The sequence below is a fragment of the Carcharhinus amblyrhynchos genome, chromosome 19 (genome assembly GCF_965287045.1).
Source record: "Carcharhinus amblyrhynchos chromosome 19, sCarAmb.v2.hapA, whole genome shotgun sequence".
NCBI lineage: Eukaryota > Metazoa > Chordata > Chondrichthyes > Carcharhiniformes > Carcharhinidae > Carcharhinus > Carcharhinus amblyrhynchos.
This window is the reverse complement of record NC_137342.1, coordinates 46,271,085-46,297,057: the sequence shown is the minus strand read 5'-3', so window position 1 is coordinate 46,297,057 and position 25,973 is coordinate 46,271,085. Positions and strand designations below refer to the sequence as shown.

Here is a 25,973-nt window from a genome sequence, read left to right as displayed (position 1 = left end):
AAGTATTTTTGAAGTTTATACAATAAAAATCTTGTACAATAAAAAAGTAAGGATACAGGATTGGTAGATTGACAAAAAGAATATTATTGCCTTTCAGCTTATACAAATGCTAGAAAGCTTTACATGTTAAAAAGACATGTCTTCTGTAAAAATATTATGTACAGTAATACAAATGTGTAAAGCTGCCATAACTCTTTATATTGTCCTAGTCTGACTGATGAACAAAAGTGAGAAATGATCAATCCATTATTTTAATACTTCTGTACATTTTAATTAAATTTCTTGTATGTTTTAAAAAAACATTTTTTCACAAGATGGTGTGCAGTGCCATTAGGGATTGCAGTTATTAAAAAGTAACTCGTCATATAGTTACCCAGCTGTTCTAACAGATGGGCAGCTTACTCCTTGACCTTGTCTTTTTAATAAAATCCTCCTCTTTTCCGTGGTAGTGTAGATTTTGAAATACTGTGGTCATTTTAAAGTAACTGGTGTCTTGTGATGACATGCAACTGGCTTGATCAAACAGAGTTGAATTGGGTTTGCTATTCAGCGTGTGTATCCCTGTAATGTTTCAGATTAAAATGGGAAAATGATCCAATGTATCTGAAGGTTTTCTTCCTCTTTTAAAACATTTTCCCATTCCACTGTAACTCTTGTTTAACCCCGCCTCTATGGTGATCTTACACCAGCTTGTGATGAGAAAAAGAACAGGTTATCTAGTCAATATCTTACAGAAGAGATACCCAGCAGGTTTGCAAGATAGCAGCAGCTGATTTGCTGAAGGACTCCTCAAAAATAGGTACTTTGTCACTTTTTCTCTTGTGCCTCCAATCTGTGCTTAATTATTCACAGAACTGATGTAGGCTGGTCAAGCTTTAAACTTACATTAGCCTGTGAACTGAACAATAGCCTATGACAAACAGAGGTGATTTAATGTAGCTAAGGGATGATGCGGGGTGGGGTGGAGGGGGAGGTCATAGGAAGGGATGCTGTGTGGGGAGAAGATGCAAGAGAAATTGCCGTTATCATAGCTTCATATCGTAAGCAACCACTGGGCACCAATTGAAAAGCATGTGCTATGTCAGTCAAGCAACCTTTCAGAACAGTTGCCATTGGTGGTAACTATAGAAACCCTCCAACTATGCCCCTATCTTATTCAAGCAGGAGTTATATGATCCACTAGTATTAACATATAGATTAGGCCATTCATAATACTGTAAATTGTTTCACCTTACTGTGCTTACACAGTTCAGTAGTTGCTTTACTCTGCAGTACAGAATTGTGCGTTCGGATGTCACAGTGAATTTTGTTTCCCTTAAAAAAAATTAAAGAACCGTTCAATCCAGTACCAAAGGGTGCTGTTTGTACGTTTTATTCCTCCTGCAAATGTTACTTAGTTTCTTTTGTGATCTAGCACAATCATGATTGCAATTCTAAATACTGGCAGGAGGTGAAAACAACATTCTGAATTAAATAGGTTTCATGTATACCTGTACAGTGTCCACCAGCTCCAGCACGACGCCACCACGAAACATTTTCCCCTCATTCACTCACTGTCCTCTGGCCCCCATTAGCATTCTGCAGGGACCACATCCTCTGTGACATCCTAATCCACTCCTCCATCACACCCAATGCCCCATCCCCTACATACAGCACCTTCCCTTGCAATCACAGAAGGTGCAACACCTTCTGGCCCTTTACTTCCTCCCTCCTCACCATTCAAGGCCCAGGATGAGTATATGGGATGTAATGGCATTGGACGTTACAGATAGTTCTATGGCTTGGTAGGTATAGATGTGATCGGCTATAGTGTAGTGTTCTATGTCCTATGTTCTAAAATACTCTTTTCAGGTTAAGCAGTGTTTCGTTTGTACTTCCTTCAATTTAGTTCATTCGTATTAGCTGCTCCCAATGCAGTCCCCTCTACTTAAGAGAGACTAAACCGCTTTGCTGTACACCTTCACTCAATCCGCAAGCATAACCCAGCCTTCCTGTTGGTGTCATTTTGACTCCACCTTGATCTCACACCCACATGTCTGTTCTTGGCCTGATGTAATAATCCAGTGAAGCCCATCACAAGCTGGAGGAATTGCATCTCATCTTCTGGCTGGACACATTACAGCCCTTGGGACTCAACGTTGAGTTCAACATCTTGAGATTTTGACCTTTCTCCCCCATTTAACACCCCCCCTTTTTAATATTCCATGCATGCATTGCCTCAATGCAAAACCCCCATCCCCTCTCGCACCAGGCCATCTGTCTTTTGTTCTTAAAGTTGCTACTTTTTGTTGCAGTTTCTTCATTCTCCCTCCCTTCAGCTCTAACAAAGAGCCCATGACTTAAAACGCTAACTCTAGTTCTCCTCTGATAAATGCTGGAAGACCTCAGTGTTTCCAGCATCCTGTGTTGTTGTTTCAGGTTCCAGCATCCGCATTATTTTGCTTATTTCTGTATATTAATATTACAGTTTATTGTCACAGTGATCATAACCTTACTTAATGGCTTTCTGTCTGGCTGTTTACAAAGAATTGTGAACTTGAATGGCATTTCTTTAGGAAATTGTTCCTTAAGAGCTCTGTTAGCCCTGAATAATTATTTACTGATATTCTTTGAACTTGCCAAATTAAGTGTTCAAAAGTTATTTCTATCTATACTAGCTACATATATAATCACTTGTCTAAACTTGAGAACAGACAGATCTCTACAGGGCCAGTGAGCATGCTGCAAAGCCAGAGCTTTCATCCCTTCCAATGGTGATTTCATATGTAGCATTTGTAAGCGGATCTGCAATTTAAGATTTGCTTTAACATCACATATGAAGCAACACCAGGCCTAGACAGTGGATATCTGGTCTCCTTGCTGAACTCATCCATCAAAACAACAAGAGGATCCATCAATCAAATCATCTTTAATATGCACACTTCCATGAATCTCATCATGTTCTTCTTCATGATTGTTGCATCTCGCTAACTTCAGTCTCTACCAAGCACCATTTTGGTAAAGTTTCAGCTGTTATTACCATTCCTCACACAACAGTCCTCAATATTAATAATTTGGTAATTGAAATTTGAAAATTTCAATTACCAAATTATTAATACTGAAATTTTTTCCAGCTTTGGTAACCTGGTGAGCAAAGTAGTATTTTGATTATGCAGCGCTGTTGATTCACATTGTTTTTTACCTGCTGTATTTGATCATTCATGGCCTGCCCCAGCAGTTCAATTATATTTCGAATTACTTTTGAATTTATGAAGCATTAATTGAATTGAGTTCTCAAAAAGGCCTCTGTATGCCAAATAGTGTTAGCTTTATTAGCCTTGTTAGCCATGGCTCTATACATAACAGATGCTGTGATTCCAGTTGAAAGCTGTAATTCTATCTCTGGGTTGTGCTGACGTTTGTAGAGACCACTTGTGTTCAGTTGAAATCTGTCTTCATCGGCAGCCTTCTAATTCTTTGGAAATTGGAGTGCCAGTGAGATGTTAATTGTCTTGTTTCAGAAACAACTGACTAGTAAATGTTGGAATCGTATTATTTATACAAAATAAATCAAATGATGAGTTATATCATTCATGAGCAACATTAGCAAAACCACAGTGATTGTGTTTCTGTAGCACCTTGAACAGAGGAAAATGATCTAAAGTGCTGGACAGGAGTATAATCAAAGTACTCAATGAAAGTTAAAAGCGATTTAGGAGAGGTGAACACATGCTTTAGTCATTACAGTGGGCTTTGAGAAGGATTATAAAGCAGGAGGAGATGGAGATGGAAGAGCTTAAGAATCTAACTCGAAAGCTTGAGGTTGCCATTTGACTATGTGGACACCAATGGAGGGGCAAAGCTTCCTGTACTCCATCTCGTCATTGTCTGAGATCTGACTCATGACAGTGGTATCACTGGCAAAGTTGAAAATGGAGTTGGAGGGGAGTTTGGCCATGCAGTCATTAGTCTATAAGGAGTATAGTCAGGGGCTGAGGACTCAGCTTTGTGGGGCACTGGTGTTGAGGATAACCGTTGAAGAGATTTCGCTACTTACCCTTACTGATTGTGGTCTGTAGGTTAGGAAGTCTAGGATCCAGTCACAGAGGGAAGAGCCAAGCCCTAGGCCACAGAGTTTAGAGATGAGTTTTGTTGGTATAATAGTGTTGAAGGCTGAGCTGTAGTCAATAAAAAGGAGTCTGTCTTAAGTGTCCTTGTTGTCCAGGGTTAAGTGTATGGCCAGGGAAACAGCATGTGCTGTGAACCTGTTGTAGCGATAGACAAACTGTCATAGAGGAAGGCAGTCTGGGAGATTGGACTTGATATGTGCCATGATAAACCTTTCAAAGCACTTCATGATAATGGATGTCAGAGCCTTATGAAGTGAAAATGCAGAACAAGTTGCTGAAAAAACACACACAACATTTGCAGAGGCAGGAGTCATTCCAAGAGCCGGTGCTACTGCTTGATCCAGTTGTACCTGCAACTAATGTTATTGTTTGATTGTGGATGAAGTGGCTGGTTACTCAGTGTTGGGCCAATGAAATTGGGGAAATAGTGGAAAGTGAGGCACAAATTCCAGAAAGGGTCTTAATGAAGTGAGTCCAACCCAAACTACCTGCTACAGTTGAACCTCAACTAGTTGAGCCATGTCACTCCCAGCGAAAGAGGAAGTCCCCTGGCAGACTTAGTTCCTGATAAACTGTGTTATAAATGTTCGTTACTCTTATTGTTTTGGAATTTGTATAAGTTATTAATATATTATATAGAGGACTTAAAGGGAGAGGGATGTTGTAGCCAGCTCTTTTAAGGGACAAAGATTGGGAGGGCCATGTGACCCAGTTGCCTTATAGGGAACAAACATGAAAACTTCGGTGCAGAGCGTGTGCTTCTGTTGCTGAAGTTTTAACATTGTGAAACTACTTTTTGTATTTACCTGCTTGAAAATAAACCATTATAGTTCATTTTACTAACTGGTGGTCACCAATTCTTGCATTTGCCATAGAGGTCTGCATCACATGATTCCCACCTCTCCACATTGTCTTTGACAAGGAATGTATGTGCCCAATTGAAAGAAAGGTTGCGGTGCCCTTCATTCTAGCAGCTGAGTTAGCTCCAGTTGGGTAGTGTGGGTTATGAAATGCAGATGGCCTTTGTATAGTTCTCTTTTAATTTGCTCTGTGCATCCCATGGGCTTAGAGTCCCTCCAGCAATAACGAGGCGCAAAATTCTTCCAGACTGCCAGAACTTTCCTTTTGTTTGACAGTAACAGGCAGACATATAGTTTCAGCCATTTTAAAGGGGGTTTGTCCAGTTTCTAAAATTTTAAAAATAGACATGAGAATGATACATTGTATAAAAATATAGTGTGAGGTCTTAATCCCCTCACTGAGTTTTTCTAGCAACTCATATTTTTCTTTCAGTTTTCCAGAAGCTGCATTTTTATTAATGCATCACCTCAGTGCATTTCTAATTAACTGGAGCATCTTTACTGCTGCTCACTGTCTGTCAGAGAATGGTCCTTTTGCTTTGTAAGGCAGCAAACACATGATTTGCTCCGAGTACAGTTCGTGTCTATCCATCACTGTGTAACTGTTCCCTTTTTCTCTTCTTTTCTCTCTCCCTCAACCCCCTCCCCCACCCTCATCCACCTCTCTTCCTTCTCAGTTTCCCTGCATACTCCACATGTCTCAACAGGATCTTCCTCATGCCTCAGCAGAATATTTTTCTGCAATTTCCCTGTGTATCTATCTATCACATATTTTGTGCATGAATTTCTCCCAGTATACCTAAGCAATGTTTCTTTTTGTAATAATGAGGGTTGCTTACTGCTTTTAAATCAATAGAGAGCTTGTCCATTAGCTTTCCCTGTCAGATTATATAAAACAGTCAGAAAATAGAAATGAGTCCCCCACTAAGATTTCAGCTCTGCAGAATTTCATTTCCTGTGACCAGTGTAAACGATTTCCCTGTGGCATTTCCAATAAATGCAGAATTGTTGTCATTACAATCTTAAAGCAGAAGGAAATAAAATAATTAGGTAGACCTGAGAATAAAAATGCTCGAAGAAGCTTCATTTTCCTTTTTGAATTTTTAAGAAATAGTTTGGTCCACCAGTATGTCTTATTTGTTAACATCACTTCCAACTAATAGGATCTCTCTTTTTTTTTCAGTTTCCTGACTTTCACTTCTGTTTAAAATGCCTCATATCAGCTTTAGACCTTTGTGCCTGGGCTTACAATGCAACTCGAGTGAATTTGTTAGCCTTGTTAAAGCTTGCTACTGGAAAGACACTGTTTTAAAAAGAGGGATCTTCCCATCTTCACGTGTCTTGTTTACTCAAGGTTGCCATTGGTTGTGCAAACCCCTACATTTCAAAGTCCAAAGACACTAACATCACACTACGCCAAAGATGCAACAGATACTTTAATTCATACTTTCAATCTTATGGGACAGCATGGTGGCACAGTGGTTAGCACTGCTGCCTCACAGTGCCAGGGACCTGGGTTTAATTTCAGCCTCGGGTCACTGTTTGTGTGGAGTTTGCACATTCTCCCCATGTCTGCATGGGTTTTCTCCAGGTGCTCCACTTTTGTCCCACAGTCCAAAGATATGCGGGTTAGGTGATTGGCCATGCTAAATTAACCCTAGGGTCAGGGGGACTAGCTAGGGTGAATAAGAGAGGTCAGGAATAGGGCCTGCGTGGGATTATGGTTGGTGCAGACTCGATGGACCGAATGGCCCCTTTCTGCTCTGTGGAGATTATATGATACCATTGAACAAACAGGAGGCAACCTCTTCCTTCCTGAGGTGACTGAGCCAAGACAATACGAAGAGAGGTTAGACAAACTTCACTATAACACACAAAATCTGTTAAAGTCGCCCTGCATTTGTGACTTTCAGTGAGATAATTAGGTAAGACTAGCACGCATGAACTCACCAAAAGATGATGAGTGAGGTAAGGAAAATTTGTTTTTTGCTGCTGGCTGTTAGGACGCATAATGTGCTATCTGAAGCAAGGTGGAAGCAGAATCCATAATAGCTTTTAAAAGGGATATGGGTAAATATTTGAAAAAGAAAAGCTTAAGAGTATGGGAAAGGGCAGGGAAAGGGGTCCAAGTTGAAAGCTCTGAGAGCTGGTCCAGGCATGATGAGTTGAATGATTATATAAATGCTTAGCATAAAACAAACTGCTGTATAAAGTTCTCGTACAGCACTTGTCAGTGGAGCAGGCTGTTCTGTGTTTCACTAGAAATAACAAAACATGCGCAACTTAGGTTAGTGTCAGTATTTGTTTAACAGTTCCACTTTTTTCCAAACTTTTCAGCTACAAGTTACTAAATTGAATCCAGGTTTCAAAGCCATCCCCAAACTAGGATGTACTGTAATTGAGTGTGTAATTTTTTGAGTGTGGTTGATTTTTATTTGCATTACCTTTAATCTGTTTATCAGTTAAACACTAAGTGTAAACGTAACATCAGTTCATGAACAGTCTGAGTTTTACACAAACAGAACAAGGTAAGCTTTGCATTGTCTGTTGATTAGCAAATATAGGCTAACAGTGATCCAATGTTTAAACCAGTGCTGAAAGCATGAACCAAGAACTGAACCTTTTCCCTGTTTTTGGAATTGTTGTCAACCTGCCGATGATCATGTCACAAGTTATCCTTTACACATTTGACCATGCTAAACTGCCCCTCAGTATCAGGGGGATTAGCAAGGTAAATATGTGGGGTTACGGGGATAGGGCCTGGGTGGGATTGTGGTCAGTACAGATATGATGGGCCAACTGGCCTCCTCCTCATTGCTGAAATAATAGACTTAGAGCTAAGTCTCGCTTACTCATCAGCTCTGTGCTTGCTGACTTACATTGGTTCCCAGTCTGGCAACAATTTAATTTTAAAATTTTCATCCTCATTTTTAAATCCCTCCATGACATTGCTTCTCCAACTATCCTGTCACCTTTCCAACCCTACAAATCTCAGTGATCACTGCACTGCTCCACTTCTGGCCTCTTCTATATCCCTGATATACATCACTTCACCAGCAAGCATGCCTTCAGCTACCTGACCCTGAGCTTTCTTCTCTTCTTGATGATGCTCTGTAAAACCTACCTGTTCTAATATCTCCTTATGTGGCTCAGTGTCAAATTTTGTTAACTCTGGTAAAGTGCCTCAGGATGTTTTACTAGTAAAGATTTATAATTGCATTTTGTAGTTAGACTAGGGTCATTTTTACAGCACTCTTCACTTTGATCTGACATCACATCGGAGAGTGCAGTTGTGGAAAGAAAAAGACATTAAATATATTAGTTGGAAACCAGTCCTCTAGCAGTAAGAGCTTACTATGTATGCATGCTGAATCTTCATGAGGCGTAGAGGAATTGTGAATATGTCCCATATGTACTCATAATTCACACTATCATATGACTGATATTAGGTGGAAAGATAAACTCCTGATTGTAAGTGGCACAGGGTCCACTTTACCAGATTTATCTGGTGAACCCAAGAAATTATCTAATGCAGAACTGAAATTCATAGCAGAGACCAAAGTTGTAATTCATTAACCTTGTTTGATAATTGGGTGCTTTGTGCCATTTACCCAATTCCAGCATAATACATTTCAGTAGTTTTGAGTTGCAGACATCCACACTGACCCATCAGATGTGATATCAGAATAAACTGAATAGCATTATAAATAGGATTTCTGTCTAGCAACAACTTACTTGTACTTATACAGTATATTCACAAGCAAATTGACATTGCCGTAACAGATTTTATTAAGCTAACTTTTCTGTGATTGGATTCAAGTCTATTCCTGTATCACAATAAAAGTGATCAATCATATTTCTGATCCTATTCTACTTACAGTTTGAGTATATAAACTATTATGGTGTTTATTCTTTATGCACATGTCTGTTTATACCTCTCACCTTTGAGTCAGAAGATCATTTTCGTGTTGTAGATCTTTCAGTCGAAAGAGTGAGGCTTCTGAGCATCACTCTTCCCAGTGGCATTGTTGCTTTCCCTTTGGGTAAGTAGCATGTGAAGAGGTGCAGTGACGAATTGGTAGCTAGATTTGTGCAACATAATTACATTATATCATCTATTACAGTATGCAGTCATAAGGCATGCCTCAATTGCCACAACTATTGTACTTTTGTAAACCACAGTAACTTCAATTTCTTCCTTGAAGTTCCTGCATTTTTTGACTATCAGTCTTAATACAATCCAGCAGTTTTAGCTCCACCTGACTACCAGAATGCACAATCCAAGCTAGAGAAGCTGCTGGATAAATACAAATATAAATGTGGGTAGTGCGTTTTCATTTGAGCCCATTTAGGAATTAAACTGATTAACTATGCTAAAACTGTGTGTGCTACTAAGGGAATTATAACATTGATGGGTTTGTTCCCTGTCATGGCAAAGCAGGTGGACATTAAAGATACCATGACACCATTTGAGAAAGACATGCCAGTATCCCCAATAGTCTGGCCAACTTTTCTCAACAGCAGAGAGAAGTGGTTAAATTGTCGTTCATCTCATTTGTTATTCGTGAGACCTTTACAGAAGTTTGCTGTTATGTATACTTCCATAACAATTGACTGCCTTTCAAATGTAAACTATTAGTTGTGAAACTCATTGAGAATGATGGGCCGTTAACAAAAATGTAAGTTGCATGTTTTGTAAATATTTTCTTTTCTTTAACAGAGGAAGAAGAGGAGCAAGTCCCCACCGATGGAGGCACATCAGCAGAAGCTATGCAAGTTCCCCTTGAAGAGGAAGAAGAGGATATGGAAGAGGAAGAGGCTGTTAATGATGAAAACTTTTTGGGCAAAAGGCCACTTGAAAGCCCTGACTCTGTTGACTTACCAGTTGCAAAGCGAGCTAGAACAGCTGGCTGTAAAATGGAGAGCCCTGATGGTGTTGTAGAACCAAGGGAACCATTGAGTATGATCAATTCTCAAAGGGTGCCTCCTGTTTTATCTCCAGTTGCACCACCAGACCATTCTGGCTCACTGCCACTTTCACCTGAACCTCCGATGCTTGCACCCATACCAAAACCATCACAACTTTCAACCCCCAAATCTTCTGATTCAAAAGTGCTCACATCTAAAGTCAAATCTAAAGTCTCATCCTCACCAGTTCAAAAAAACAAATCCCCTAAAGGATCTCAGTTGGCACTTTCAGGAAGTCCCATTCGCTCTCCAAAAGCTTCATTAAAATCAGACAAAAAATCACCTCTACGGACAAAAAGCCCCAAAAGTCCTAAAAGTCCAAAAGTACCAGCAAATGTTTCTCATTCCACTGCCAAGAATGAAATTCTAAACCGAACACCATTATCTGTCTGTAACTCAGGGTCTGAAAAACTGGGGAAAGACAATGTTCAAATAAAGCAGCCACATACATCAACGGAATTGGAGAAACCAAATGTTTTGGATACGTCGCCAAAAAAATTGCCAGTGCCTGATAAGAGTATTGATGACTCTATTAATGCTGTTATAGCTCGTGCTTGTGCCGAGCGTGAGCCAGACCCTTTTGAGTTTTCTTCTGGGTCCGAATCAGAAAGTGAAATCTTCACTAGTCCCAGGAGACTCACTATTTCAGAATCATCAACACCGCGGATGCTTTCCCTATCTAGCAGCTTTAGCAGGGGTAGTGCAACCCCTGTGTCATCTTCAGGGCCAACAACTAGCACAAATGTGTCATGGACTTTGGATGATTCCATTAATGAGGTTGTCAGGAAGGCGAGCTTAGGTACACCTCCTTCTGTACCTGCATCCATGCCTGACTTGTCCTCCCCTTCTGCTTCCCCACCAACTCCCGAACCCCTTCTTAAGATCTATGAAGAACGTACAAAGCATGCATCTTCATCCGACGTGAAGAAAAAGCTGAAGAAAGAGATCAAGATGAAAATCAAGAAGAAGGAAAAAGAAAAGCTGAAAGATAAGGAGAGGGACAAAAAGGATAAAGGCAAAGATAAAGAGAAAAATAAGGAGAAGGACAAGGAAGCCAACAAAGAATCCAAGATTTTTTTCAGAGAATTTGGTAAAGAACACGATAAAGATCCATTTAAATTTAGAATTAAAGACTTTGATGAGAGTGATGTAAAGTTAAAACATAAAGATGGAAGCTTTAGAAAGGACAAAGAAAAGCACAAAGAAAAGAAAAAAGATAAAGAAAAGGGGAAAAAGGATAAGGAAAAGAATAAAGACAAGGATAAACATAAAACTAAGGCCCCTTCAGCAGGGTTTATCCCAAAAGAGGTCCCATTGCCCTTGTTCAGCACCCCAAGCAATATCAAGACGCAGTGTGTTTTGCCAGCAGTGTCTCCTATGGTTCCGGAAAGACTGTTTGAGGAAAAGTCAAAAGAGAAGGACAAGAAAAAAGACAAAAAGGAGAAAAAGAAGAAAAAAGACAAGGACAAGGAAAGGATGAAGGAAAAGGAGAAAAAGGAGAAAGAAAAGAAGGAAAAGGAGAAAGAAAAAGATAAGCATAAAAATGAAAAAGTAAGTTATACTATGAAGTGTGTATTGCTTTAACAGTGAGTGCTCTGTTGATAGTTGAGCATGACTGCAGCTAAGCTAGGTTGTACTATCAGTATCAAGTATTTATAACAAGTCATTGCTGTTAGGATGTTGACTTTAGTTCCCGTTAATCTCTTTTTAAAGACCTATTTTTGAAAACTGGCCTTCATGCAGGTACAAAACTCTGAATTTCTAAATTCCAGTGGCCATGTGTGGCATCAGAACCAAACTACTGACCCTCGTGTTTTAGAAAATCCCTGAGGTTGGCTATTTATTTACTGGATTTGAGTCTAGTTGTTTTTGTCAGGGAAACACTTCCAGGTATTCTTGTATTTTAAAACTGGATATTAGAGGTGGTTTACAGTGCAGAGATATAATAAAGGGTTAATATAGTAAAGTAAAATGTTAGTATAATACTAAAGTCGTTAGTATAATAAAGGGAAAGATGATTAAAATATACTTAAAAATACATGAATGATTAAACTGTGCTACTCTTAAGTTTGCACTGTGAATTATGCCTTTGCTGAACTTCACACAACAGCTCAGAGGCTTTTCGTCCTACTGCATATATGTAGTAAAGAAAATCATGAAGCCAGGAGACATCAGATGTTCCCAGATACTATTGTAATTTAGATTAATCTGCTTAGATAAGCTTCGAAGTTGTTTTTTTTTGCTGCAAGACAGGATTTGAAAAATGAATTTTTCAGAGACCCACTCTAACGCTTTCACTTTGTAATGGCGCTTCACGGGTGTCCTAGAAGAAATGTAGAGCAACAGAGTATTATCAGTTTGTGCCTTGAGGTATGTAGTAAAAAGAATCTAAATCCCAGAAGATTAACAGAAAAATGCAACACACTCCAAAAAGGGGCTTATGTGACTGGTATTATTTATCCAGGTGAAAAGAATGGTGCTTATATATAAGACTGTGAACAAATCCACTGGCAATGTATTTCTAGTACTCCACAAAGGAGTCTTATATTAGTGGCCCTTCACTATCTTGCTTTAAACCCTGTCACCAGCCCAATTTTGTATGCTAGTCCACTTATTAAATTTGGCTTCTTGTGAAGTTGTCTTTTTTCTCAAATGTACAAACGTGTTTCTATTCACAGGCATTTCAAATCCACAGTGTCCTGCAATATATGTGCACAGGTATCTCGATCAATGAGAAATAAATGTCTTAATTAAACCACCTAATATACGACTAATTGACCAATTTGTGATGTCCCATTTTATCCTTCACATGAATGCAACTTCATTAAAATAAACTTATTTAAAAAGTATACCATTGCAGATATCATGCTAGTATTTGAACAGCAGAGGTATATCTAAAAATCATAGCTTTACATCAACGGGAGGCAAAATCTTTTAAAGGAATTTCAAAGCGTGGGGAAAATTTAGACAGATTAAAAAAAATAGAAGCAGAAGTAGGCCATTTGGCTCCTTGAGCCTGCTTCCACCATTCAATAAGATCATGACTAATCTGACCATGGACATAACTTCACTCTCCTGTCTACCCACTGCCCCCCACATATCTCTTGACCCTCTTGTCAGTCAAAACTATGTCTAATCTAGCTTTGAATATATTCAATGACCAGCTTTCACTTCTCACTAGGGAAGAGAATTCTAAATACTGGCCACGCTCTGAAAGAAGAAATTCCTCCTCATCTCTGTCTTAAATGGGAGACATGATGTGGAGATGCCAGCATTGGACTGGGGTAAACACAGTAAGAAGTCTCTCAACACCAGGTTGAAGTCCAACAGGTTCATTTGGTAGTAAACCCCACTAGCCTTCGGGGTTTGCTCCTTTGTCAGGTGAGTGGGAGTTCTGATCACCTCCCACTCACCTGATGAAGGGGCAAACCCCGAAAGCAAGTGGCATTTACTGCCAAATAAACCTGTTGGACTTTAACCTGGTGTTGTAAGACTTTTAAATGGGAGACCCCATGCCTCCTACTTCTAGGTAACCCCACGAGGGGAAGCATCCCCTCAGCCTAACTTGATAACAAATGAATTCCTGCTTGATTAAGTTCTTCAAAAATTCACAATGGAGGTCAATTGAAATGCATTGATTGCTGCAACACTGGAATCTTTTCTAAGAAGCATAAGACACAATTTCTCAGAAAGCCATTGAATAAATAACATAATAGAATACATAGTTGACTCAGAAATAAGACAGGGCAGTCAAAGAATAAACTTTTCCTGCTAAAAAGAGGCTGCTAGTAGAATCCTCTGGGAGATAAGTCTTTGCACTTGTCCTTGGACCAATGAGTTGGAACAGAATATTAAAAACAGATTTTTGAGTGATAGTGAGAAACAGTGCGACCATCTAGTAAGATTTAGATCTATGACATGCTGGAACGGTTGATGGCTAAACCAGTGTAGCCGGTTAGTGAATAATTCACTTGCAAATTGAAAATACGGAATATGTTTTGAATTAACTAGTTATGTAACATTTTGAAATTTTGAGATCAAAATACATAACCAGAAGGAAGGGGCAAATACAAGGCTATATCAGCAGAGCAATAGAATATCAGTCAGGAGTAATGGATCCAATATGAAGTGCTGGTCGCAATAATGACTTTTCCTGCCGTAAGAAAAATATTTTTTTACCATGAGACAGGGAGAAAGCAAAAATTATTTGTGCTCCAGGGTTCTGGATTCCGAGAAAAGGTTGAGAAAGTTATCTGTATTTGAAAAGGGGAGGCTTCTCAAAGATTTTCAGAAATTTGTGTAGAGTGTCAATGAAACTGATTCAGATAAAGTGCCCAAGCACTTATGATTTAGGAATTCAAACATTGGGCAATTGTAGCTTCAACATTTTATAGAAATGTTTCAGATTCCAGCATCTGCAGCATTTTGCTTTTATCTAGATTAAGTCGCAAATCTTTTTTCTTCCAAGATACATTTAAGCAGGGTTGCTGCAGTGCTTGCCAACAGCAGGGTGCATGCTGATTTCAGGCCAATAATCCCACTGTCTGCGGCGTGGTCTGCGGGGGGGGGGTGGTGTAAAAGGAAGGAAGGGAGACAACGTTTGTCAGTTATTGACAGGTTTGAGATTCAGAAGTTTGGGTGAAAAGCAGACTGCATTTAGGATGTTGCTATTTGTGCTTTCTGAATGAAATTGTGTTATAAATAAGATATTGCGTAATCACTTTCCTCAGTCTTAACAGACACAATGATTGTAAAATCTGAAGATTGTGATTGTGATTTCTTTTAATGAATTTTAATGTTTTTTTTCTCTCTTCTCCTCCCCTGCTCCACCCTACTTATAAAATTGCTGGCCTTTGGATAGAACAAAAAGGAATTTGCTTAATATTTCTTGTAGCTGTGAGAGAGAATAGTTGCATTCTAGAATGTCAGAAGTATTGCAAATCCTTTATTAAGAAATCCACTAATCAATTTATTTTGTAATGTTTGCATTCCTAGCCTTTGATCCATTGAGACGGTAATTCAGGTATTGCTGTGGAATGTTATCAGTTCGCCTTTATGGTGAATTCTGTTACTGGTGAAATACATGGCATCAACACTTCAACCCAGCTATCTTACCTTTAACATGAGTAAACTCAATAACTTGTGAGAGTAGCCTCTTCCTTCTCCCACTAAAATGTTTTCAGATTGTTAATCTGATTCTCTTTACAAGATATTAAAAAGGATTCTTTTAATCATTCAGTCTCCTTGAATGGTATAAGTGTCCCTATTCTCTAACTGTGAGGAACAAATAGACTGTTCCCCCCTCTCTTCCCACATCCCTTCCCAAGCGTGCGCACATGCACACCCACATATTTATCCAAGTTCATCTTTCAGAGACTTTAAAAAATTCTTCTCATAGAGACTTATAAAATTCTAACAGGGTAGATGCAGGGAGGATGTTCTCAATGGTGGGGGAGTCCAGAACCAGGAGTCAAAGTCTGAGGATTCTGGGTAGACAATTTAGGACAGAGATGAGGAGACCTTTCTTCACCCAAAGAGTGGTGAACTTGTGGAATTAATTATTGCAGGAAGTAGTTGATGCCAAAACATTTAATGTACTTATGAGGTGGCTGGGTATAGCACTTGGAACAAATGGGATCAAAGATTAAGGGGGAAAAGCAGGATATTGAGTTGGATGATCAGCCATGATCATGATGAATGGCGGAGCAGGTTCAAAGGGCCAAATGGCCTCCTCCTGCTCCTATCTGCTATGTTTTTATAACAAATACGAGTATTTCACAAATTGGTTCCTCCCAACTCTAAGCAATAGGTTTAATCAAGTTGCAGCTTTCATGCTTTGACAAGAATATATGCATGCAAACATACAAGTTAGGAACAGGAGTAGGTCATTCAGCCCTTCAAGCCTGTCTACAATTTGATAAGATCATGGCTACATTAATCCAGACATATTACCTGTGTTACTGATTATTAAGGTCTCTGGGTAGCTGTTCAACAATCACTGTCTATAACTAAGTATCTCTTTGCCACAGTGCACATTAATTTCCCTTCAGCATCTCCCATGAAAGATTCCTGAATGTCGTCTCTAATGGAATATATTAATTTGGATTTGTCAGATCATTGTTTTTTTTGTGACAACTCTGCAAACAAGACGTCTCTTCAATGCTCATTGGTTCTGTGACTATTTCATTAGTAAATGCAGCTCTGTCCATGAAGCAATATCTCAAGAAGAGATCTAATTTTTCTCCTTCAGTATAGATAACAGTATGCTGAATCATTGTCCAGACTTACTGTCAGTAATGAGACTCTGAGACCAGCAAGCAAGCCTAATCTTGCTTGCCTGCTAAAAGATAAATTTATTTGCACTTTTCTGAACAGACAGACAAATGTAACAATCCTTAATTCCTTCTCACTCATGTCACTCCTTCACAGAGTCTGGCCCTTTCCTGAAAAACTACTGTCTTATTTCACATAAGTTGGCATCCTAACATATTCAGCTAATGGCACCCTCCTATTGTCTTTTACAGATAATCATTTGTTAGATGGTAGCCTAGGCTTAGCAGGTTGTTTAATTATGCATGGGAGCAGGGGGTTGATGTGGTTGATCCTGTTCTCACTGCAGTTTCCACACTACTCATCCTCTAGCATGGGCCACTAAATAAAGAACAGAACCAGCGAGTTTTCTGCTATCTGATGTGAGGACAGTGAGAAAGAGTTCTGCATTAACCACAATTGCAGTTTTCTGTCCCTATGGCTCAGAGTTGTGGGGCCAATAATAGCTGAGGTGGGCTTGACTTCCTGACACATGCCATCTTTTGCATCATTTCTGAAGTGTTAGCACTGATTAATCCAAAGTGGGAGTATCAGATCCATTTTAGCACAAATGTGACGAGAGAGAACCTGATTTGGATGAAGAAACGTTCTCTCAAGTTCTTCAGAAAATCATGTTTGGGGTTGGGGGGTTCATTTTGTAGATGTGGGCATCTCGCCTAATCACTAATTTTCCGTTATCATTTGGAAGGCCAAATTTGGCAAGATCTTTAAATGGGCTGCCTTACACTTTTAGTTGTCTCAGCTTCCTAAGAGTTGGTAAACATATTTTGAGCAGTAAACTGTGTTATGTTTGGCAGAAAGACAGTGTACCTAATCCAGACATGCGCCACTAAATAAAGTTCAGAACCAGCGGGTATTCTGCTATCTGACCTGAGGACAGTGAGAAAGAATTGTGCACTAACTGCAGTTGCAGCTTTTTGTCCCTGTGGTTCAGCTAAAAACACAGAACTGTGGGACCAATAATAGTTGAGTTGGGCTTGACTTTAAAGACCTTCTGACACTTGCCATCTTCTGCATCATTTCATAAGAACATAAGAAATAGGAGCAGGAGTAGGCCATCTAGCCCTTCGAGCCTGCCCCGCCATTCAATAAGATCATGGCTGATCTGTTGTGGCTCAGTTCCACTTTCCCGCCCTCTCCCCATAACCCTTAATCCCCTCTCTTATCAAGAACCCATCAACCCGCTTCTTAAAAATATTTAGCGAGGCAGCCTCCACCACTTCAACGGGCAGAGAATTCCAGAGATTCACCACCCTTTGAGTGAAGAAGTTCCTCCTCAACTCCGTTCTAAACCGCCTCCCCTTTATCTTGAGGCTGTGCCCCCTAGTCCTACTGTCTTTTTTGAGCGGGAAGAGTCTCTCCACCTCTATCCTATCCATCCCATTCATCATCTTATACGTCTCAATGAGATCTCCCCTCATTCTTCTAAACTCTAACGAGCACAAGCCTAGTTTATTCAGCCTCTCCTCATAGCTCAATCCCCTCAACTCCGGTATCAGCCTAGTAAACCTCCTCTGCACTCCCTCCAGGGCCAAAATATCCTTGCGCAGGTGCGGCGCCCAAAACTGCACACAGTACTCCAGCTGCGGCCTCACCAATGCCCTATACAGCTGCAGCAAGACCTCCCTACTTTTATATTCAATCCCCCTCGCTATGAAGGCCAGCATCCCATTCGCCTTCCTGACCACCTGCTGCACCTGCAAGCTGGGTTTTTGCGACTCATGCACAAGGACCCCGAGGTCCCTCTGCACCGTCGCCTGCTGCAGTTTTTCGCCACGTAAGTATGAGGCCCCAGCACCGACCCCTGGGGCACCCCACTAGTCACCAACCGCCAATCCGAATAGCACCCATTGACCCCCACTCTCTGCCTCCTATTTGACAACCAATCCTCTATCCACGCTAACACCCTACCCCCAACTCCATGTCCTCTGACCTTCTGCAATAACCTCTTGTGAGGTACCTTGTCAAACGCCTTCTGAAAATCCAGAAAGACCACATCCACCGGCTCTCCTCTATCCACTGCCCTAGACACATCCTCATAGAACTCCAGTAAATTTGTCAGACACGACTTCCCTTTAATGAAACCGTGTTGCGTCCGCCCTATCAAGCAATTCCCTTCAAGATGCCTCGCAATTTCCTCCTTAATGACGGATTCTAACATTTTACCTACCACAGACGTTAAACTAACCGGCCTATAATTCCCCGCCTTTTGCCTGGCACCCTTCTTAAACAACGGCGTAACATTAGCCGTTTTCCAATCTTCCGGCACTTCCCTGGAATCCAGCGACGTCTGGAAAATAACCACCAAGGCATCCACTATCACCTCCGCCATTTCTTTCAGAACCCTCGGATGCATTCCATCCGGTCCTGGGGACTTGTCCACAATCAGCCCCTCCAGTCTGTCGAGCACCACCTCTCTAGTAACAGTAATGTCATTAAGACCCTCCATTCCTACCACCTTTCCATCGCTAACACCCGGCAAATTATTCACGTCCTCCTCCGTGAAGACAGAAACAAAAAAGTTATTCAAGACCTTAGCCATATCCCCATCCCCTACCACTAGCTCCCCTTTCTCATCCTCTAAAGGACCAACGTTCACCCTAGCCTCTGAAGTGTTCTCTCCTGAAATTTCCAGTTCCTCAATGGAAAAATAAAAATCCTAAAAATTCCTCCTCCTCACACCCATTCTGTTCTGAAATCAAGATTGTCATAGAATCCCTTTTCTCCAAATGCCTCAGAAATTTCAAAGCTTCTGTTAACCTTGCTTTCTTCCTTAAAAAAAATCAGGTTTTTACAACTCAAGCTTGGATTTACCACTGTCTGATGTACGTAATGTATTGTTTTCATCCTTTATAACATTCAGCACCATGGTGCTTAGTCTTTCACCTTTTCTTGGTTTAAAAATTCCTAAGACTCTTGCTGCAACTTTACAGGGCACTGGTGAGGCCGCAGCTGGCGTACTGTGTGCAGTTTTGGTCACCACACTTACGCAAGGATATTTTGGCCTTGGAGGGAGTGCAGAAGAGGTTTACTAGGCTGATACTGGAGTTGAGGGGGTTGAACTATGAGGAGAGGCTGAATAAACTAGGCTTGTACTCGTTAGAGTTTAGAAGGATGAGGGGAGATCTCATTGAAACATATAAGATGATGAATGGGATGGATAGGATAGAGGTGGAGAGGCTCTTCCCACTCAGAAAGGATAGCAGGACTAGAGGGCACAGCCTCGAGATATTGGGTGGGGGGGTGCAGTTTAGAACGGAGTTGAGGAGGAACTTCTTCACTCAAAGGGTGGTGAATCTCTGGAATTCTCTGCCAATTGAAGCGGTGGAGGCTGCCTTGCTAAATATATTTAAGACGCGGGTAGGTAGGTTTTTGATAGGCAAGGGGATTAAGGGTTATGGGAAGAGGGCAGCAAAGTGGAACTGAGCCATGACAGATCAGCCATGATCTTATTGAATGGCGAGGCAGGCTTGAAGGGCTAGATGACCTATTCCTGCTCCTATTTCTTATGTTCTTATCCAAATTCCCCAACAAGTTAGTTTCAAAATTTTATCATTCTCAAGCAATTTATATTTTTTGATTGCACCCCACCCTAATCTTGGCTTCCATTACTCCACATTGTCAATATAAAATATGCTATAACACCCTCTACAGAGAGGGTCTAACTTTTTCATACAACAGGGCAATAATTTTGTTCAGACTTTAGGAATCTATATCTCTAATCGGGTTTGCCAAAATACCAACTGGATTTTTAAAAATTGCAACTATTTGGCTTGAAAGAAACAGTCAACAGTAGATAACAATGCTTGAAATCATATTTAACTACACTTAGAACAAGCCTTAAATTGGTTACTTTGGACCACCTGTAAAGCTGCCATGTCTTCTAACAGGGGGATCACAATAAGCATAAGCATTGTCAATGTTACGGGCCTTAAAACTTTTTAAACCAATGTCACACTTGTAATTCCCCTCACTGTTTATTGGATTTATTCTCCACCGAGGCATGAGACCCTGCAGCTCATTTAACTTTACAAGCCATACGAACAGCTGTGTTTGAACATTTCAAATTACTAGTGCTGGGGTTCAGGTAACACACATATCACTTGAACTTCACTTTTGCAGTATGACATCTAAACTCATCAAGTACATCACTGTATTATAACCAGTTAAAAAGATAATATAATTTGGCATACATGCTAACTGTGAATTCTTAGCAAGCATGTGAAATAGGAATGGAAGTAGGCTGTTCAAGGAGAGGCAATGACATACCAGAGGGTACTGCTTTGGAGACTCTGGTCTGAATCCCGTCATGGCAGATGGTCAAATTTGAATTAGAAAATCTAATGAAGACCATGAAATCATTGTTGTAAAAATTCATCCGGTTCCCCAGTGTCCTTTAGAATAGGAAATCTGCCATCCTTAACTGATCAGGCCTTCATGTGACCCCAGGCTCAGAGAAATGTTTTCGACTCTTAAGTGCTCTCTGAAATGGCTCAATAAGCCACACAGATCAAGGGCAATAAGGAATGGACAATAATGTTGGCTCATATCCCATGAATGAATAAAAAAGAAAGCCCTTCAAGCTGCATTGATCACATGCAGTACCTGCATTCTAACTTTCTTGTGACTTATGGACGAAAACACCTAAATCCCCCTGCACCTTGCTATTCTGCAGTCATTTCCCATTTAAGTAATATTCTGCTTTTTAATCTTCCTGCCAATGTTAACAACTTCACACTTCCCGCATTATATTCCATCTGCCAGATTTTTACCCATTCACCCAACCTATCTAAATGCAAACTTGGTACGTCTTGTTCATAACATACTTTCCTGCCTATCTTTGTGTTGTCTTCAGATTTAGCTACCATATCTTTACTCCCCTCATTTAAGTTGTTAAAATAAATTGTAAAAAGTTGAGGCCCCAGCACAAATCCCTGTGGAATTCCACTCAATATGTTCTGTTAATCAGACAAGGACCTATTTATACATGCTGTATTTTCTGCCATCCAATCAATTTTCAGACCAGGCTAATATGTAACCCCCTTTAATCTTTGATGTGGCATCTTATCAAATCATTTTTGGAAATCCAAGTACAGTAATCTACAGGCTCTCCTTTATTCATGGCATATGTTACATCTTCAAAGAACTCTAGTACACTAGTCAAACATGATTACCCTTTCATAAAACCATACTGACTCTCCCCATTTACCTTAAACTTGTCTAAGTGCCCATCCTTAACCTCTTTCCCCAGGGCAGATATCAAGCTAGCTAGTCTATAGTTTTCTATTTTCTGCCTCCGTGCTTCCTTCATTAGAGGAATATATTTACTATATATTTATATATGGCACCTTTACAGAATCTAACATGATTCAGAAAATTAACACCAATGCATGTATTATCCCATTAGCCACCTTTTTTGAGACCCTGAGTCCATCAAAACCTGGAGATTTGTCAACCATTACTTTGCCCAATACCTCATTCCTAGTGATTGTCATTTCATCAAGTTCCTGTCTCTCTCCCACCTCCCAATTTACAGCTATTACCGGAATGTTTCTTGTATCCTGTATTGTGAATACAGAAACAAAATACTTGTTCGTACCATCCACCATTTTGTTATTATCTACTATTAACTCCCCATTCTCACTCTTTGGAGGAGCAACACACGTCTTACTTGATCTTTTCCTGTTTAAATACCTGTAAAAACTCTTGCTATCTGCTTTTGCATTCCTAGCTACCTTCTCCTCGTACTCTTAATTTGTTTCCCCGATTATCCTTTTAGTCATTCTCTGTTGATCTTTGTATTCTGACAAATCACATGACTTGACACTCATCTTTGCACAGGTTGTTGATTTTTCCTCAAGTTTGATAGTTTCCTTAACTTTAATTAAACATGAATGGTGACTCTTTTTAGAATTTTTCTTTACAGCAGAGATGTACTTATTCTTTGTACTCTTAAGTAAATTTGTAGTGTCTTACGCTTATTAATCCTGTGTGGATGACATCTCACATCAAAGCAATTCCAGGGTTACCTAGATTTTCCGCCCATTAACTGTGAATGGGAGGGAAATCTAGTTGAGTGTGAATTGGCCATAATTGACTTGCATAGCACCTGTCAATAGCAAAAAAAACTGGAGATGTTATAAAATCAACCTCGCAACCTGCACACTAGTCCAAGATTCAAATGGCAGTTCTAAATTGTTCATCTTCACTCTCCTGGTTTACCTCGTCGTTTAAACCCTTCAATGAGATTATTGCTTAGGAACAATCCGTATTCAATTTCAATTATTTCCATTTGTTTTTGGTCAATCCACTTATAGGAGAATGTAATCAAAGACTGCAATGGTTGAAAGGATTACCCATTATACCATTATTTCCTCAGGGCAGCTAAGGATGAGCAACAGTTGTTGCCCATATTCTAAAAATGTGTATTAATTTAAAAAAATGTTTCTAAGGGATCCCGATGGTCCATATATTGTAATTATACTGTACTACCTATGTCGTGGTGAATTTTCAGTCTCAACGTGGCCATCAGGTAAAGGAATTAAAGTTGAATGATGATTCTTCCTCAGAGCTAAGAAACAAGTTTCCTGCTTTAAGATTTTTGACAATGAAGGAGACCTAAAAGATGGAAGGATATAACTTCAAAATTCAGGATAAATGTTCACCTAAAGTTAAATTATAGGTCCAGATTTATTATCCATTTGCCCAGTTCAACTACCCACTTCTACTTCAGAGCCTCAGAATCCATTTAAAGATTGCAGATAGCATCAATGGGCTTTTCAGTCATTGCTCAAAACAACCAGAGTTCTAGAATAGGGACTTACACTCATTTGATGCAACATTGGAGTCACGCTGCATCTACTGAGGTGGAATTATGCTATGTAATTACATTTGAGCTGGTATTTTTTCAACATCAAATTATTTGTGTATTTCATTGATAAAATGACTTTTGCTCTAGCTTTATCAAAGTGCATGTATGCAAATTGCAAGCAGTTTACAATTTATTAATTAGCGATACTATGCTTATCACTGTATTTCAGTCCCAGGCAAAAACCGAAGTCATTATACCAGCTCCTTCCCCTGTTATTCCAAGGCTTACCCTGAGGGTCGGTGCTGGCCAGGACAAAATGTGAGTACTGTATTTTTAAAAATTATTCAAGAGTGGTAATGTTGTTTACATAAAGGTAAAGACTAGTGCCGTTCCATGTAAAAATTGGTACTTATTTTCTGTAGTTCAATTTAATAGGCTTAGTTCAATTTCCTTACTTATAACTCAAAGCGTGCATTATTGTCTTCAGTATAGTTCATTTGACACAGACTTGTTATAACAACTTTGTCAATAATGGGAAAGAAAAGTATTGAATGAATGAATTGTAATTTAACAAGAAACAAATCCACCATTCCAAGGATTGTACGGTATTCTCTTAATTGTTGAAATTTCCCCTTCATTTCTGTAGGTTGGTTGTCGCATGTGCTATATACTTCATTCCTTGCCTTATCTTAATTTTGTTTTTAGCCAGGCTAAATATAACATCTAAGCGGTTAGAGCAGAGGGTGGACTTAAAAAGATGACTATTGTGTGGAAGAGCAAAATCAGTTGAGGGAACAGGCATTTTCACCACCTATCTGCTTCATGATATACTTCATTATATACTTCAAATATAAAAAAAGCAGCGTGTGGACTTGATGGAAATATAAGCATTGGAATCATATGTAATAATTTGTGATATCTGTTCACCACACTAAAGAAAAGGTTTCTGTGATCCCAATGTCTTAATTATTTATAAGTGCTGTACAAAGCAACCTGGAACCAATTCTTCTTTGGAAGACAGGCTTCAGTGATTTCATGAAGTTCTATTTCAGTGACTCTGTGAATGAAGGTGGAGAGGCATAGAAATATCAATTCATCATTTCATGGTAGAGAGAGACTATCTCTGATCTGATTTAAAAGTATAAGCAATTGGGACAAGGAAGAACTCAAAACGCATTTAAAGTATTCAGTATTATATAGTAATTCTATTAAATATTTATCCTCTTCATATATTATTGTAATATATTTCTGGGTGACAGCATTAACTCTGATTTTATCCTCTGAAATATACAATCAAGTGAATCCCTAGGTTGACCACAAGGCCACAGTAAGTTAGCCAATCCCAATGGGAGGGAGAGTAAGAATGCTGCAGTTAAGCTCTGCACAGCTGGTTTAGATACTGTTAAAATTAAGTTAGCTGCCTACTTCTGATCACTTGTTGGGTACATGGAATTTGGGTAAGGACTAGATTACACACTATTGTGAAGGCCATCTTCTTCTTTAATTCTCTACCTGAAAGTAGGTCCTTGGCAAACACTCATCAAACCACAGCTAAGTGCAGCGATTTATTTTTTCACTACGGATAGGGCAAGGTCCCAAGTCTACCTCAGCTGGAACATGGGTTGAATCCTGTTGTTCGGGTTTATCTGATCCACTTGCTAGTTGTCTAACCCGATCCAGCTGGACGAACCAATCCCCTTGATAACCTAACAGTGCTCAAAACTTAAGTATATTCTAACTGTTTTCAACAAAACTAAACCTGAATGCCCATAAAAATTATTAATACCCAAAATAGTAGGGGCGATGAGAAGCAATATTCTAAATCCATGGTCAAAAATAATTCTGGTGCTGCTAGATCTCTGTTACGAAATATGATACTGTCTGCAGTCTTACAGTTGGTTCATCAAAGGTATTATAGGCACTGAGGATGCAGTTAACTTTCACAGCACACTCTTTCAGTTAGCAAAAATGACACATCAACATTAAGAACAAGCTGACAAGCTCTCTTGTGTCCAGGGTCATTCCTATATTTTGTGGAAATACTGGAAGAGATATGGAAATGCTTTCCCATAATTGTGGCCATATGCAATTTTTAAAACAATCTTCCAAAACAACTGTGGAATCTTAGAGAATGCAGGAGAACAGTAAAGAGTCCTGAATCACAGCTGTACAGATTCATGATCTTATAAAATAACTGCAAGTTAAAATTATTTAAATTGGAGGGAATTCCAAATGGCAAATCGTATAGCTTTCAAATTAGAAATGAAGAATCTGATTGTAACAATGTACTTCAATTTCTGCAGCCAGATTTGCTGAATCTGAATTTGCATCCAAACAGTGCTAAATTCCATTCCTGTTTAAATTTCTCTTTAAGGTATTCTTTTCCCCTTATCATTTTAACATTTTATTTTGCAGGCTTTATTTTGTTCTCTGTAGTCGAAAGACGTTTTCTTTGGTGTGTGCATCAACTCTGACTGATCAACTGCTTAAATCCCCAGTGCTACTGAAACTGATACTACTACCTTCACAGCAAAGTAACCGATTAGTAAAACCAAGCAGGATTAATCTAAATGGGCTGTTGAAAATAGTATTTATCCTTATAACCCCACATATACATCAGCTGAATCTACTTTATGAATCAATCAGATGTGTGTGATTTCAAATTAAGAAATTGGCATTACAAAACAAAGAGTACAATAAAAGAACAATTAGAAAGACACAAATATAGTGCCAATGCCTGCTCAGTGTGAGTACTGACCTTGACGATTCCAGAAAAATAAATTATATTTGTGCTATCTATTAGTTTTAATGTGATTGTTTGCACTGCTGGTATGTTCTGAAATTGCTCTCATGTGAATGGTAAAACTTGCAAAGCTGTGCTGTTCAGGGTGGCAC

General features: G+C 39.5%; 1 protein-coding gene across 3 annotated transcripts in view; it reads left to right on the top strand.

Annotated features, from left to right (window-relative positions):
* taf3 (TAF3 RNA polymerase II, TATA box binding protein (TBP)-associated facto) overlaps window positions 1-25,973 on the top strand; it is a 190,983-nt gene that overhangs the window by 123,711 nt on the left and 41,299 nt on the right. For all 3 annotated transcript variants that reach the window (XM_080207704.1, XM_080207706.1, XM_080207705.1), the window contains 2 exons: window positions 9,690-11,488; window positions 23,308-23,396. In XM_080207704.1, the coding sequence (XP_080063830.1) occupies window positions 9,690-11,488; window positions 23,308-23,396 (1,888 nt within the window). The remainder of the gene's footprint in view (window positions 1-9,689; window positions 11,489-23,307; window positions 23,397-25,973) is intronic.